Source organism: Gigantopelta aegis, chromosome 9 (genome assembly GCF_016097555.1).
Source record: "Gigantopelta aegis isolate Gae_Host chromosome 9, Gae_host_genome, whole genome shotgun sequence".
Lineage (NCBI taxonomy): Eukaryota > Metazoa > Mollusca > Gastropoda > Neomphalida > Peltospiridae > Gigantopelta > Gigantopelta aegis.
This window is the reverse complement of record NC_054707.1, coordinates 55,267,173-55,283,349: the sequence shown is the minus strand read 5'-3', so window position 1 is coordinate 55,283,349 and position 16,177 is coordinate 55,267,173. Positions and strand designations below refer to the sequence as shown.

The 16,177-nt window shown below is 40.2% G+C and overlaps 2 protein-coding genes across 3 annotated transcripts in view; both read left to right on the top strand.

Annotated features, from left to right (window-relative positions):
• The window catches only part of LOC121381652, a 41,075-nt gene extending 28,804 nt beyond the window's left edge, over positions 1 to 12,271 (top strand). Inside the window, exons 9-13 of the mRNA XM_041510991.1 lie at positions 1,407 to 1,564; positions 7,174 to 7,349; positions 8,426 to 8,564; positions 9,439 to 9,571; positions 11,947 to 12,271. Of these exons, the coding sequence (XP_041366925.1) occupies positions 1,407 to 1,564; positions 7,174 to 7,349; positions 8,426 to 8,564; positions 9,439 to 9,571; positions 11,947 to 12,041 (701 nt within the window). The 3' untranslated portion in view covers positions 12,042 to 12,271. The remainder of the gene's footprint in view (positions 1 to 1,406; positions 1,565 to 7,173; positions 7,350 to 8,425; positions 8,565 to 9,438; positions 9,572 to 11,946) is intronic.
• LOC121380612 lies at positions 1,571 to 6,154 on the top strand. 2 transcript variants are annotated; one of them, XR_005958969.1, is made up of 6 exons: positions 1,571 to 2,416; positions 2,668 to 3,059; positions 3,219 to 3,442; positions 3,555 to 3,786; positions 5,328 to 5,448; positions 5,609 to 6,154. XR_005958969.1 is itself a non-coding variant. In XM_041509511.1 (5 exons), the coding sequence occupies exons 1-3, from the start codon at positions 2,823 to 2,825 to the stop codon at positions 3,685 to 3,687; spliced, it is 594 nt and encodes a 197-aa protein (XP_041365445.1). In that variant the 5' UTR covers positions 1,571 to 2,822; the 3' UTR covers positions 3,688 to 3,786; positions 5,328 to 5,448; positions 5,609 to 6,154. The 2 variants fall into 2 exon arrangements, 1 of the variants encoding a protein (XP_041365445.1); XM_041509511.1 differs by having other exon boundaries at positions 1,571 to 3,059.
• Positions 12,272 to 16,177: the final 3,906 nt, after the last annotated feature.

Below are 16,177 nucleotides of genomic sequence, written 5' to 3'. Positions count from 1 at the left end.
ATAGCCGAAGGGCGGGACGTAGCCCAGTGGTAAAGCGTTCGCTTGGTGCGCGATCGATATAGGATCGATCCCCGGCGGTGGACCCATTGGACTATTTCTCGTTCCAGCCAGTACTACACAACTGGTGTAACAAAGGTCGTGGTATGTACTATCCTGTCTGTGGGATGGTGCATATAAAATATTCCCACATAGGCTACTCTTTTACGACAGGCAGCAAGGGATCTTTTATTTGCGCTTCCCACAGGCAGGATTGCACAAACCATGGCCTTTGTTAAACCAGTTATGGATCACTGGTCGGTGCAAGTGGTTTATACCTATCCAATGAGCCTTACGGAGCACTCACTCAGGGTTTGGAGTCGGTATCTGGATTAAAAATCCCATGCCTCAACTGGGATCCGAACCCAGTACCTACTAGCCTGTAGACCGATGACCTAACCACGACGCCACCGAGGCCGGTTTGCCACAACCAATGCCCCACGACTGTCACATTGATCAGTTAAAGTTTGTTTTGTTTAACGACACCTCTGAAGCACATTGATTAATTACCGGTCTCGGTGGTGTCGCGGTTAAGCCATCGGACATAAGACCGGTAGGTACTGGGTTCGCAGCCCGGTACTGGCTCTCACCCAGAGCGACTCAGTGGGTAGGTACAATACCACTACACCCTTTTTTCTCTCACTAACAACTAACAACTAACCCACTGTCCTGGACAGATGGCCCAGACAACAACGTGTTTGAAACTTGATTGGATATAAGCATATTAATCATCGGCTACTGAATGTCAAACATTTGGTAATTCTGACACGTAGTCATCAGAGGAAACACATTACATTTTTCCTGATGCAGCAAGGGACCTTTTATATGCACTTTCCCCACACACAGGGAATCACATACCACGGCCATTGACAAGTTGTAGTGCTCTGGTTGTAACGAGAAAAACCCAATCAAGTTAATGGATCCACAGAGGTGGTTCGATCCTGTGACGCAAGCACCTCAGCCGACTGAGCTAAATCCTGTCCCCATTGATCTAATCAGAGACTAGAATATACTGTCCTGTCTATACGGGGAAGTGCTATCGATATATTGGCGTAACCAAGATTTTATAAAGGGGGCGGGGTGGGAGACCAAAACTGTTTGATTCGTGTTGTGGGGTAATAGGCAAATATAAAATTTGGTGGAGGAATTGTATGATTGCGAGATCATGGCCTCTGGCCCCCCCCCCCCCCCCCACCCTCCCCCACGGCTTGGAGTATTTGGTAAATTTATTCTGAACTGTCGAAATACATTGTTAGATACTAAATAGCGGCAGTTGAAAAATGTGATTAAGTGTCGTTAAACATAGTTTTTGTTTAACGATACCACTAGAGCACACTGATTTATTCCTTTTGTTTACACTGTTTTTGCAGACAATTACAATGCTCAGTGCATGGTAAACAACCCTCTGTGGGAGGACCCAATGACGTCAGACTGTCACGTGTGCGATGGCCTGAAACAGGTGAAGCAGTTCAAGACTCCCATTAAAAGCATGAAGCCATTCCTCTTTGGCTACGTGTTGGTCCACAGGGTGAGTGCGGTGTTTTCATTGCCCTGTTATGGTTTACTGACAGTCTTGTAGTGAGTGAGGTAATACTTTGTAGGTAACTTGGCACTCGAGGCCAAAAAGTTATTTGGAAAAGCACTCACCACCATCGCAAAAAAAAAAAAAAAAAAAAAATCCTAACAAACAACAAAACAATAAAACGAACACCCCAACGCCCCCCCCCCCCCCCCCCCCGATAAAAACAAAACAAAACAACATCTGAATTACATTCACGAAAACACGTGCTTTCTAACGTAAAACTATAACGATTTATTAGATTCCAATGAAATGATTTTAAAGACTACACACTATACTCAGGGCTCGACGTTAGTGGTAGCCTGGGCTCTTTTGGCTACCAATATCTCCCCCGGAAACCGGAAACAACAAAAGCAGTGGAAGCACTACTGATGCTAAATAAAACGAACATTGAACAGTTAAATTATCTATTTCGCAACGCTCATGCCATCACCAAATATGCCAGGCCGTTTACCGATTACGTTTGGCAGTGTAAACTGGACACGATGAAAGCTTTTAAGATCAACGGGGCATATCTGACAGATAAATATTGTAAAACATTTTCACGATTCATATCGGAGGCTGAACGTATCAACGTTGAACATGAAGTGAAATCAGCGCCATTCATGTCACTCCTGTGCGACGGAACAACCGACACTTCAGTTACAGAAGCAGAGATCGTCTACGTTCGGTATGCTAGTAAAGGGAAAGTGAACACAAAGTTCATCAGTGTTGAAAACCTTGCTGCTGAAAGAGCCATTGCAGAGACCATAGAGAAAGTACTATTCACGAGTTGTGAAAAACAGTTGAAACTCTTTGAAGGTAAGTCGAAAAAATATACAGTAGTTTATTTAATAATTACTTAATGATGTTTATTACCTGCAGTTCCAAATGAAACTAATTTTGTCTAGTAATAATAATACTTTATTTAACATTAGTCTCTAGAACTCAAATTACAGACTTGCATGTAGTAACACTTGTACATAAGCCAATATTTCTAGCTGAATATAACAAAGTTTGTTATAATGTTTGGTACATTACAAATGTGTGAATCGTTATATTTTATTTTTAAGGTCAGGTTGTTTCGAAGCTTATTGGATTTGGAAGTGATGGGGCCTTTGTAATGCAAGGTGTTAAAAATGGAGTGGCAGCTAGATTGAAAGTGAAACAACCAGCTTTTGTAGCTATCCACTGTTTCGCACATAGACTGTAATTGGCTTTTAAAGATATGCTGAAAAAGGTTCCATATCACAGTAAATTCTTGGAGGTGATCGAAGGGTTGTATTTATTCTTCCACTACATTACGCTGAACAGGAGCAACTTAAATCGTACAGCCGAGTCATTGAATGTAAAATGCCTAGCCCCATCCCGAGCCGGAGGAACAAGATGGATGCCATACACCAAAAAAACAACACTAGAACGAATCTGGAAGATGCACGCTGTTTTCATCTTGTTGTTTGGTCAGGTATGTAAAGATATATATTTCATTAAAATATATAAATTACATTTATCGTATTCTACAAATTTTTTATAATTCTGTGTTATTATTCCTTCTCTTTTGGTGAAGCATCTTTATACAATGCAGTGTAACAATATATGTATTTTTTTTTTTTTTTAATTACAGATGCAGCAAGACAGTCAAACATCTGGCAAAATTAAAAACAAGGCTTTGTTTTTCTTGAAAAATCTACGAACAAAGCACTTCATAACATATGGCCATCACCTGACAGATATCATCAACATCTTGAGTACAGTGTCCCTCACCTTTCAAGCAACAAAGTGCTCAGTGTCGGAGATCCATGAAAGCGTCCAAAGTACTGTCTCTGTCCTTACCAGACTTAAAGGAAGGTGTGTTTATTGAACATAAATCTGTTTGAATGGGTACTAATAAATTTATTTATTATATAGTAATGTTTTACATGTTAGTAAATGTGTTCATCTTTGTTATTTTATATTTTAGACCAGGACCCAAGCTTCAGAAAGTACTCGATATTGACAGTTTTCAAGGCGAGATGCTTACAGGTCAAGTAATCTCAGAGAAAGAAAGGGTGCTGGTGGTGGACAGTCTTTTGGAGAGCCTTGACCATCGTTAGGAAACATGGTCACAAGTGATGGTCTCCAGTCCGTCAATGTCATCAAATGTCTTCCTTTTAGCCAAAAACATTGACTTGAAGTCCAGCCATTCTGATAAGGTAGCATCCTCGTCTATTCCTAGCTTTTCTGACAAAATCTGTATTTCTTCATCCCCATAAAAGGTTACACTGTCATCTTGAAGTTGCCTGAGATCGAGAACTCCTAAAGCACTGACATTCAGAATTGGAAAGTCGCTTTTCTAGATTACCTTTCAAGTTATTAAGAAATTTGTTAATGGGTTCTTCAAAACTGACTGTGTTTGGGATTTCTAGATTTTTGCAGAGTTTGTCTACTTTCCTGAAGTTTACACCTTTGTGTTTCTTTAAGTGTTCTAATGTCATCAATGTACCTTGTACCTTTGGATGTACAACAGACAAATCCACTGAACGACTCTCGAATACTAGTGTGCCAGGCGTCACAGAAGTGGTAAACAATCAGCAAGAAACATCAGTATAGACAGTGTCTTGCTATTCTTCAGATTTTTTAAAAGCCCACTAGCAGTAGGCCCTGAGTTCCGGAGAATGTTTTCTTTTTAGGCAGAAACACAATTCTCCAGATCAAGCAAGATGGCCTCGTAAGATTTGGTAACAGCTTTCACGGCTGCTTCATGGCTCAACCATCTGGTGTGTGCTGCTTTCTTCATTGTTAGTGTCGCACCAGAAACAATTTTCTGAACTTCTTGCAGTGAACGTGAATGTACTGCACTGTTATGGTAATATTTGAATATTCCAGTGTTTCATCTACTGCACAGAATTCTGATATAGATTCAAAACTGTCTTTTGCTGCTAAAGCCAGTCTATGATTCATACAGTGGAGGTCTATGATTGCTAGATTAAGTTCTTTTAATTTAGTTGCAACTCCTTTTACTTTGCCAGTCATTACTGCTGCACCATCAGTGTTAAGGAATCAACCTTTGTTATAGGTATGCCATGACAATCGAAGTAATCAGTGGTTGCTTTCATAATGGATCCACTTGTCCCATCTGGAACCTGCGTGGTTTTAAGGTACACCATCTCTGGTAGGCCATCAGTGATTACCTTTGCACAATGTACCAATTCTTTTCTCACTGCAACATCTGTGCCTTCATCCATCATAAAGCAAGAGCTCAATGTGTCCTTAAATTTTGCAACAGTGTCTTCTTCTACAACGTCGCCTAGGCATGTAAGAATTTCCTCAACTGTACGCATACTGGTGTATGATGCATTTCCATCTTTTTGCAAAAATCTCAAATTAGTTGCCCGTAGTTCAATGCACAGCTCCAAAAGTGGTACAAATAGTTGAATATGGAATGTTCCGTTAATGAGGAAATGAAATAACATCATGGCATCTTTAATTGCTTTATATTCTTGTGATTCATACAGACTCTGTTTTTTCACGAGGTTTCATTTCTTTTTCAAAGTCAATGGCTCATATATGTTGGTTTGATTTTTCATGTTTTCTTAAAACATCAAGACGAACAGACAGACATGGTTTTTCACTCCAAACATTGAAAAATTAACTGAAACATTAATATTGTTTTTAAGTAAAGATATTTACAATTTGTTTCCTATTTTTTGATTCCATCGTGTGATAAAAAACATATATATTATAAATATTTCAGGTTTCGGAGAAGATCACGTGAAAACACTAGTGGAACATTACTATGATCAGCTGACCATGCATGCTTCACTTGATGACATCCACCCTGAATGGATGCTTTTGAAGGATGGTGTATACAGCAGGTCAGTTATTTGCATTGTTATAATAATTAGTGTTTATCTATTTGCTTCTTCTTGTTAAGTTGTGTGCTATATTCAAAGTACTTGGCTATGTAATCATTCTTTAATAATGTTAGAATATTTAATTGTGGAATGTATTATATATTGTCTTTGTTTTTTGCAGGTATATAACCACAGAAAGGACCCAAAAGCTAAGCTGGATTCTAGTGAACCTCCACCATGGGGAGAAGTTTTCTAATGTCTTGACCCTTGTGGACCTGCTGTTGACGATCCCAGCTCACAGTTCCGACTGTGAGAGAGGTTTCTCTCACATGAAGAAGATCAAATCCGACTGGAGGAGTTCTCTGTCACCAGACTCTGTAACTGACCCAATGAGAATTACCCTGCTATCACCACCAGTGGAGGAGTATGACCCAACAGCAGCCATGGATTTGTGGTTCATGGGGTAGGAGAGAGGAGCAGACGGCCATATGTCAGTGTTACACAGCAGGAATCTTCCGACAGTGACAGTGACACTAACACTGATAGTGACTAATCACACAGACTGAGAGTGACTTTTACATGTTCTTGTAAATGTTTTCATAAATGTATACCGGCCTCGGTGGCGTCGTGGCAGGCCATCGGTCTACAGGCTGGTAGGTACTGGGTTCGGATTCCAGTCAAGGCATGGGATTTTGAATCAAGATACCCACTCCAAACCCTGAGTGAGTGCTCCGCAAGGCTCAATGGGTAGGTGTAAACCACTTGCACCGACCCGTGATCCATAACTGGTTCAACAAAGGCCATGGTTTGTGTTATCCTGCCTGTGGGAAGCGCAAATAAAAGATCCCTTGCTGCTAATCGGAAGAGTAGCCCATGTAGTGGCGACAGCGGGTTTCCTCTCAAAATCTGTGTGTCTGACGCCATATAACCGTAAATAAAAAGTGTTGAGTGCGTCGTTAAATAAAACATTTCTTTCTTTCTTTCTTTCATAAAAGTATATTATTCATTACTCATGATAAAAGTATATTTAAGTTTAAATAATTGATTTCAATTTGTTAGTGCTTATAATAAAAGTATATTTAAGTATAAATAAATGATTTTAATTTTTTTTTTTTTTTTTTTTTTTTTTGTCTTATTTTAAAAATTTATTATGGGGCTACCAATTTTTACTGAGGGCTACCCGATTTTATAACCTCTCTAAGACTATGTTAGAATAACCAAATGTTTGACATCCAGTGGCCGATGATTAGTAAATAGGTGTGCTCTAATGGTGTCGTTAAACAAAACAAACTTAAGCATCCAGTCGTATCTTTATATCATACCGAGTTCAAATGATTGTTTATACCTGACTTGTGCCCAATTATTTTGTTCTTTGTACAATAAAATATGTTTGCAATCAAACCTGACGAAAATGAGTTGCCAGTCAAATTTCAAGTGATATCACTATTTTCGTGTAGAATATTAGATTCGCAGGCGCGTTTGCAGGAATTTTAGGGAAGATCTAGACTGTGGCTAGCGAAGTTATAATGTGTTGGGAGTCGTGCTCCCCCCGGGGTGGGGGGAAGAAGAAAATTAGCTTGAGCGGAGATGGGGTTTCGATCCCTAAACTCCTCTTCCCCTGCACCCGCGTCAGGTTCGTGGTACCGTGTGTGCTACTATGTGTTTTTGTACCGCCTATAAGAGTGACTGGCTGCCAATAAATATATTAAAATGATCACTAATGCAATCTGATATGCTATGTTTTAGCAACACATGCCAAAGAATGTGACGATAGAGGAGTTATCGTCCCTGATTGACAGGAACAGAAACACGGTGAGTAATCGAACCAAGTCGTCGGTGCCGTGGATAAAGACAACGCTCGACCTAGCTGTGGACGATCTGGAGGAAAAGATTAATGGAGAAAAAAACTTCCACCTTGTTTGGTAAATAGCTGTCAGTAACTAGACTAGTATTTTTAAAGCTGCCGTTTCTAGACTGTTGTTAATATTTTAACTTAGAAAACATTGTGAACATTTAGTTTTCTACCATTTGTTTTATATTTCCTTTCAATTTTTACAATATAGGTCACCTGGAAATGCTCTAAACGTGAAATAGACATATGGCAGGGTGCTACGAGAGAATGTGACTGTCAAATTCCCATATACGAAATACATTGTTGTTATGATAAACATTTCAACCGATCATATTTGTAAATATTTGGTGGTGGTGCAATCGGTAAATGATTATACCCTTAGAAATAAATTTCACATGACTAAATGAGGGAAAGAAACACAGTACTATATGAAGCAATAAACGATGCTTTAGACAGGAATATTGAAATGGACCAATGCTATTCATTGAGTCCAATGGTAAACCGTAATTAAAATGTTTTGAGTGTGTCGTTAAAAACTCATTCCTTCCTTCAATGTTTTCCTACTATTGCAACGATTATAGTATTATTAGAATGTTAGCACTGGCATAAGAAGCGAGTACCCCTTGCCCCTCCCCCGCCTACGTTGTAGCAGCAGCGATGTTTTAAAAAATATATTTACACTCATTTATATATAGGTAGGTGTGTGTGTGTGTGTGTGTGTGTGTGTGTGTCTGTCTTTCTGTCTGTCTGTCTGTCTGTCTGTCTGTGTGTGTGTGTCCACCCACAAACACACACCTTTTGGTGCCTTCCTACGCCCGTGGTTAGTATGTTTAAAATAAACGACACTGTGCTGTGATGTTTTTCAGTTTTTACATACACCTGTGTTCCACCAATAGCCGATATCTACAGATGAAAAGAAATCAGGGATCACACAAATAGTGACACCTCAAACCCTCCAATCCAAGGTGTCGGAAGTCGATACCACTTACATACAATGTCACATTGCAACGTTGTATGAAATACAGACAACACTGCGCTAGCAATAAATTAAATTTGGCCTGCATTTCCATGTGTTCCCTTATTTCTTTCCATCAGTATATATTTGGGTGCTGGGGTGTCGTTAAACATTCATTCCTTCGTGTCCAGGAACAGTCAGAATCAGCTGTTTGATGGTCAACTCATGAGGAAACTCTTCCCTCGACCCAAGTTCTTTCCTCCCGAGGTGGAGTCGTCCATCGTGAAGGATATCATGATAGATGGGCCTCACTCATCGGAATACCCTTTGGTGAGTTACTTTACGTATATCACCACTATTGATTTTACATAGCCACGTCTAGGATCGGCCTATTGTGTTTTTCTCTTTCCAGCCAGTACATCACGACTGGTATATCAAAGGCCGTGGTATGTGCTATTCTGCCTGTGAGATGGTGCATATAAAATATTCCTGGTTACAAATGGAAAAAAAATGTAGCGGTTTTCCTCCTCAAGACTGTCAGAATTACCAATAGCTGATGATTAATAAATATGTGTTCTCTAGTGGTGTCGTTAAACAAAACAAACTTTAACATAGCCAAGCATGCAAACATTAGTATACGAAGAAGTTCAACAAAAAACAACAAAGAGAATTGTCCATGTGACATCATTCTACTAAAATGAAAATGAGAGGTTGAAATTCACCACCTAATGTTTAAAATATTACCACTCTTTACTTCGAGGGGTCCGAAACGGGAAGTCGTTCTAATTAACCCACAGTATAGAGGCAACACACTACATGACGTAGTTCTAGATGCAAAGATTCAACCCTATTTTCACACCTTTCAAAATCACATAACCTCCCATGAAACCACACAGCTATGAAAACCAAACACAGTGGACAGTTCTCAGAACATTACTCTGTTCTTTTAATATAGAGCTACAGTGAAGTACATTCCCGCTAGTTGGTAATAATAATAATAAAACATAAGAATTCCTTCTCCATACACACACACACGCATGCACGCACACACACACGCATGCACGCACACACACACACACACACACACACACACACACACACATTAAAACAATAAAAGAAACCTAAAAATAAAATTCAAAAATGAAAACAAAGCCCCACAAAAACCTCAGCTCAAAGACACGAACCTTGTGTGAACTATTTGCAGCATGAAGGACAGCCCGGAGAGTACGGTTGGTATGCGCAGGGGAAAGGCACGAAGACCCTGTTATTCACCCCCTTGGGTCACTGCCAGGACAAATGTTACTCCTTCCAAATAACCATGAACCAGGGAGATCTCTGTGAGTATGAAGCATGTGATTTTCACTTTCTGATACATGTTCAAAAGTTTAGTTTTTAAATGTTTCTTCTCGTAGGTTCTAGTGTATTAGTATTTCTGTTGATCGGATAATCGTTTACGTGCGTGTGGGTGGTGTTTAAACTATGGCGAAGTTTTCTCGGGAAGGTCGGGTAATGCTTCCCCGGAAAATCAATTAACAAAAAGAAAATGTTCTTGGAGCGGAGGGAGTGGGCGGGGTCGTGTTGACCACCAAAAAACACCATTTGCACACGTGCCTGTTTTTAAGTGTTTCTCGTTTTATATGCATGTATTCAGTAAAAACAGAATCACCAAATTTGTGCATGTTTATTTTTCTTCATAACCCTCAGATCAAAGAACCATCAGATCAAAGGTTGTGACTTGGGCTGAGGAACCTACCACTCCATAGTATTTCCAATTTTAGTAATATAAATAAAGAAAAACTTAACTGAAATTGTCCCAAAAGTAGGCACTAAAAAGCTAAGTATCTATATACTACTCAAAAGAATTTAAGGGTCAAAAATTTATAACCAAATAAGTTTCAGAGTGTATTAGATTGATGATGTAAACTACACCAAATATTTTATTTATTGTTCCATATTTACAAAAACCCACAAATAAACGTCACTGTATACAAGAAAGTCACATGACATGCTGTCAAAGTTGAAGGTTGTCAAACATGGATTTTACACATTAGAACATTCGTTTAATAGTGTGTGAATCCATCCCTGGCGCGATACACTCGACACATCGTTGCCTCATGCTGTTGATCAGACGTCTGAAGAACTCTTGGGGAATGGCCTGCCACTCTGCCATAAGAAGCTGACCCAGATCATGAAGGTTGGCCAGAGGGGCATGGTTATCCCGAACTCTCCTGCCTAATTCGTCCCAGGCGTTCTCTATTGGGGCCAAGTCAGGCGAATATGCTGGCCAATCCATCCTGGCGATACCTTGTTGTCTTAGAAAGTCCGTTACCACCCTGGCGCGGTGGGGTCTGGCATTGTCATCCTGCAGAACTGCCCCGCCGCCAATCTGCTGAAGGCCTGGGAGAACCAACGGCCGGATAATCTCATTCAGATAGCGGATTCCATTCAGATTGCCATCCACCACATAGAGGGGGGTCCTGTGGTGGATAGAGATGCCGCCCCACACCATGACGCTGCCACCACCGAACCGGTGACGTTGTCTAACGTTAACGTCAGCGAAGCGCTCCCCAGGACGTCTGTAGACACGAACCCGACCGTCGTTGAACTGGAGTCTAAACCTGGACTCATCAGTGAACATCACTCGACCCCACTGAACGCGTTGCCACCGCAGATGAAGCGTGCACCAGTGACGTCTGGCCGTTCTGTGACGTGGTAGGAGTGGTGGTCGAACAGCCTGGCGACGGCAGCGTAGATTATTGGCTCTCAGACGATTGCGTATGGTTTGATCAGACACGAGTTCCAGTCGCAGTCCGCAGATTGTCACGTAATCGGCGTGCAGTGATTGTGCGTTGACGTAGAGCCGTATTGGTGATGTAGCGGTCCTCTCTATTTGTAGTGCTTCGGGGTCTTCCCGAACGTGGACGATTTCGAACAGAATTCGTTGCTTGGTACCGTTGCCACAGTCGGCCAACGACACTCTGACTGACACCAAGTCTCAGAGCAACATTTCTTTGCGTATTGCCATCCTGAAGCCAAGCAATAGCCCTTCCTCGATCTTCGATAGTCAGTTGAAGTCGTACCATTGTCGAATTTGGAGTGTGCACCGTACACGAACGCAAGCTCCAATTATACAGAAATTCAGCATTGGGAACATGGAATACACATGCAAAGCGTGCAAATGAAGCGCTTTGTGAAAAAGCAAGTTATGGGCACTTAGCAGACCTTTCGCTTTCGCCCTAATTTACGTGCAAATGTAAGCATGTTTTCGCCATTAGAACTAGTCGACAGTGTCAATGACAGTGGATTTTAATTCATTTATGGGTTGCTTAGACCCACTTTCGTCAAAATGGAACAATACCATGCGTGACATTATAGTCTAGCTAATATAACTGACATTCAGAAAATAATGTCGAAAATATCGTCTGACCCTTAAATTCTTTTGAGTAGTAAATATAATCTTGTATTGTTGCCTGAGGCTTTCAGTTTCAAAATTTCTTGTTATTTATCTTTATTGCTTTTCCTGAGCCTAAGGTATCCTTGTTTTAAACAAAGTGTGTGGAAGACCCAATGGTCGAGTGGGTAAGGTCGCGGGCTGTCAAATGTCATGCGAATAGGTACGAATCCTGCTAGTTGACACTTTGTTTTTTAAATATTTAGAGAATAAATAATGTAGAATCGTAACTGTATAAAGAGACGTGAGTTTTCTTTACAGTGACGTATCCAGTGGGCGGTTGGCACGTGAAGTCTCTAGTAAATGGGAAGGATATCAGCATCAGTTACGTCAGTCATCTGTCCTTTTTATCATAATCCGGCGCCATATTGGATACAGCCAGTCGAAGAGTGATCAGCGGGGTTTTATGACTTAAAATACAGTGGATTTGCAGTCACCAGCCATCATGTATTGTTTTAGTTTCATTTCATTTAACATTATTAAAGTCTTTGTACTTGGATAGAGTACTTTACGATCGGTGGATTGTTCTAGAAGCATATATACGTATTTCATAATTATATGCTTTCAAATAAAATTGTTGTATGATCGTCTTTCGTGGGTTTTTTTGTTAAAATTCTAGACCCATGCTGCGTTTCAGATGTATTTTACTTTTTACAGGACACACTTTTAGAAAATATACAGACATATTAAATTTGAGTTTTCGATTAGGATTTGCAAAAGTCATGTGCAGTCGTTTCATGCATTTCAAGAACACACCCTTTGCCGTTGTTGTGCCGTTGTTGTGCTGTTGGAGGATAGCAGTTGATTATCAAGTACAGTTGCTAATAGTAATATTGTTGATGTTAATAAACCCATGATGGTATTTGTCGATTGACTCAATATTAATGTAAAATATAATATACAACAGAAGTAAAATGCATAAGCTGGAACCTAACATATTGATATAAATATTGATTTAAATATTTCAAAAGATAAAATACAAACTGGAAAATAAATATTTTACATAAAATCTCAATTCAAATAATTTGATGAAATATTGGGCACCTTGGTCCAGATTTCTAGAAAATGGGCATGCCGAAAATTGTCCTTGGTGTTATTTCAACACATAGCATTAGTCGACGTTTGTACTGAAACGCAAAAGTGCAATCATCAGAGAAGCACGTCCATCATGAAGTTCTGTAACTTTGCATGCCGAACCTTCCGTTGGTGGGACATAAAAGGCCACATCAGCAGTGGTTCAAACAGACCTCATAACTACACTGTTGGCAACGCAATGATGCCAAGGTTGACGTCAGCTCAACGCAATAATGCCATTGGGAGGTTGCAAGCAGGGCCAACTCAACAAGCTGTCGCAAGGCACTTTGGCGTCTCCAGACAGACCATCTCTGCTTTATGGGCACGGTACAACACCACTCAGTGTTAATGACAGGCCAAGGTCAGGTCGTCCCAGAGTAACCACCGCCGCTCAAGATCGATACATCCGGGTGTATCATCTTCGAAATCGAACCACAACAGTAACAACCACAGCGACACAAATCCCTGGACTACGCAGAATTTCTGACCAGACGGTTCGTAATCGGCTGCGGGAGGCAGGAATTTTCCCTAGAAGACAAGTGCGACGTAACGTTTTGACCCCACGTCACTTAGAGCGTCTGCAATGGTGCCAGCAAAGAGTGAGATGGACACGTTCTACGTGAGATGGACTGTTTTGTTCTCAGATGAGACATTACCGTGGCCTACCCGTTCGTCGGATTTAAACCCAATAGAACATCTATGGGATGCACTGGATCAGCGTGTACGCCGGAGGAATATATCGCCCCAGACACTTCCGCAATTTCTTACGGCACTGCAGCTGAGAGAACATTCCACAACGTGTCGTGCAACGTTTGATTACTTCAGTGCTTTACCGTTGTCAAGCAGTTGTCATCAGGGCTCCTGGGGGTCATAACCGATACTGACATTTTGCCCACCCCTATGTCACAAATATGCCTTTGTATATGTTTCAGGTGGATTCCCAGAGATACTGTTTCGGACATGTACAGAGTAATCCCCTTCCCAAGGCGTCTTGAACTTTGGTTGCTTGTATCATGTCTTCCAGGTTTTGTTTTTAATTAAACTTTGAAAATCAATGTCAAGTTTTTTTTTTGAAAATATATATATACTCTTAAAAAAGTAGGGGGACTTACAATTGCCAAAATTGTAAGGCATATTAGCTGTGGGGAATGGTTATATGATAATATTGAATTAATTGGGCAAACACTACAACCGGTAGTTCAGTATTACAGTAGGTTTTATGACCACCAAAGATCTTGAAGGACGATTGGGGTCAAAAGTGAAATTTGAAAGCTGACGTTTTTTTAATCAGTAAATCGCAAATTCAAACAATAAAAATGACTAAAAACAAAACAATAACAACTGTATGATCAACAGAAAGATTGACAGAAATAATGTTCCACAGTGATTAATCGACCTTCTTGGAAATTGTCAAAATTGAGAATGATGCCCCACGCACGTGCAAACTATGGAATGCGTTTCGATGTGTTGATAAACCGACCTGAACGTTCTTTACTAGGATGTCTGTGGTCAAAACGTATGTTCGGTCTAATAGTTGATATTAAAATTTCTATTTCAGGTTCCCCTACTTTTTTTTAAAGAGTATATATATATATATATATATATATATATATATATATATATATATATATATATATATATATATATATATATACTAACGTCTGTCTCCAAAATCATTCTTTATTTCATTGTTTTCTCGTTCCTTCTTTTCTCTCCCCCCCCCCCCCCCCCCCGCCATATTTTAATTTTGTCTCATTTTACTTCGAGCTTTATCGTAAACCCCACATGTCATATATATCTATCGATGTTTATTATTTTTGTATACTATAAACATGCATCTGTATCACTGACATTGTATAAAATCGTTTACTACAACATGACACTACCATATTTGTCCCTGAGGTTAATAAACTTAAAATAATAATTAGACTGCAGGTGTTAAGACCAAACACACGTGATTGTCTCATTCTGGGACTGTGCAAATAGTTGAACGTGTGTACGGGCGGATCAACGGGGAGGTGTAGCTCGTTATACTAAGCATTAACCATCGACCTTGCCGGGGCAGTCTGAGCTGTGTGCCCAGAACTGAGTGCTTGAACCTGAAGTGGATATAAGCACGAAAGTCAAGTTGACATGACATCAACAACCTGTAGCCTGCTATAGGCATTAGAATAATAACACTGACAAAAGGTCCCCTGCAAACATTGATCAGAAACTTAATCATAATGGATCGAATTTACGAAGCGTGTTTTTGACTAACACGCGTGTAGCTTACATACATTTACAATGTCTAAACACCGCGTTTAAGAAGAATAGGTTTCGTAAATTTAGCTAAATGTTTCAAAGCGTCACTGCGTATCTGTTGGACCGCAGTATATAGTTTTCCTAAGAGGTTAATAGTTTGAGTGAAGGAAAAAAACTGTGGAAAGGCAAGGCAGGAAAAACAAATGTATATTTTCTTTTTAAAAATATTTCTAACTTAACACTTACCATTGACCTCTGTCCTGGACAGACAGTCTGAGGTGCTTGTACCTGAAGCGTATATAAGCACGAAAGTCAAGTTGACATCAACAACCTGTAGCCTGCTGTTAGAGATATTAATGGACATGGTGCACCTATCACCAGTCAACCATTTCAGTTAAAAGTTAAAAATTTCTTTTGTTTAACAACAGCTCTAGAGCGCATTGACTTAATAATCAACGGCTATTGGATGTCAAACATTAGTTAATTTTGACCTATAGTCTTAGAGAGGAAACCCGCTAGCAGCAAGGGATCTTTTAAATGCACTTTACCACAGACATCGTAGCACATACCATGACCTTTGATATACCAGTTGTGGTGCACTGGCTGGAACCTGTTCAGTTAAATATATATCAAAGGCATATTCAGGTGGGCGAGATATCACGATTGCTAGATAGGGTCGTAGAAGACGATAGTACCAGTAAAAATGTTCTCGAGCGCTCAGGCTCCTGGACATGGCTAAGTACTATATATAAAGGAAGGAAATGTTTTATTTAACGACGCACTCAACACGTTTATTTACGGTTATATGGCGTCAAACATATGGTTACGGACCACACAGATATTGAGAAAGGAAACCCGCTGTCGCCACTTCATGGGCTACTCTTTTCGATTAACAGCAAGTGATCTTTTATATGCACCATCCCACAGACAGGATAGTACATACCACGGCCTTTGTTACACCAGTTGTGGAGCACTGGCTGGAACGAGAAATAGCCCAAATGGGTCCACCGACGGGGATCGATCCTAGACCGACCGCGCATCAAGCGAACGCTGTACCACTGGTAATATATAATGTTACACGTATTACCAGTCGACCATTTCAGTTAAATACTGGTATATATACCATATTATACGCGCGTCAAGAGACAGTCATGATTGCACACAAAGGAATATT

Bases quoted from the DNA above. Each gene is read 5' to 3' on its own strand.
- LOC121380612 (XM_041509511.1), top strand. From the start codon at position 2,823: ATGCTGAAAAAGGTTCCATATCACAGTAAATTCTTGGAGGTGATCGAA. The intron at 3,060-3,218 runs GTATGTAAAGAT...TTTTAATTACAG, and splicing joins TCATCTTGTTGTTTGGTCAG to ATGCAGCAAGACAGTCAAAC. The intron at 3,443-3,554 runs GTGTGTTTATTG...TTTATATTTTAG, and splicing joins CTTACCAGACTTAAAGGAAG to ACCAGGACCCAAGCTTCAGA.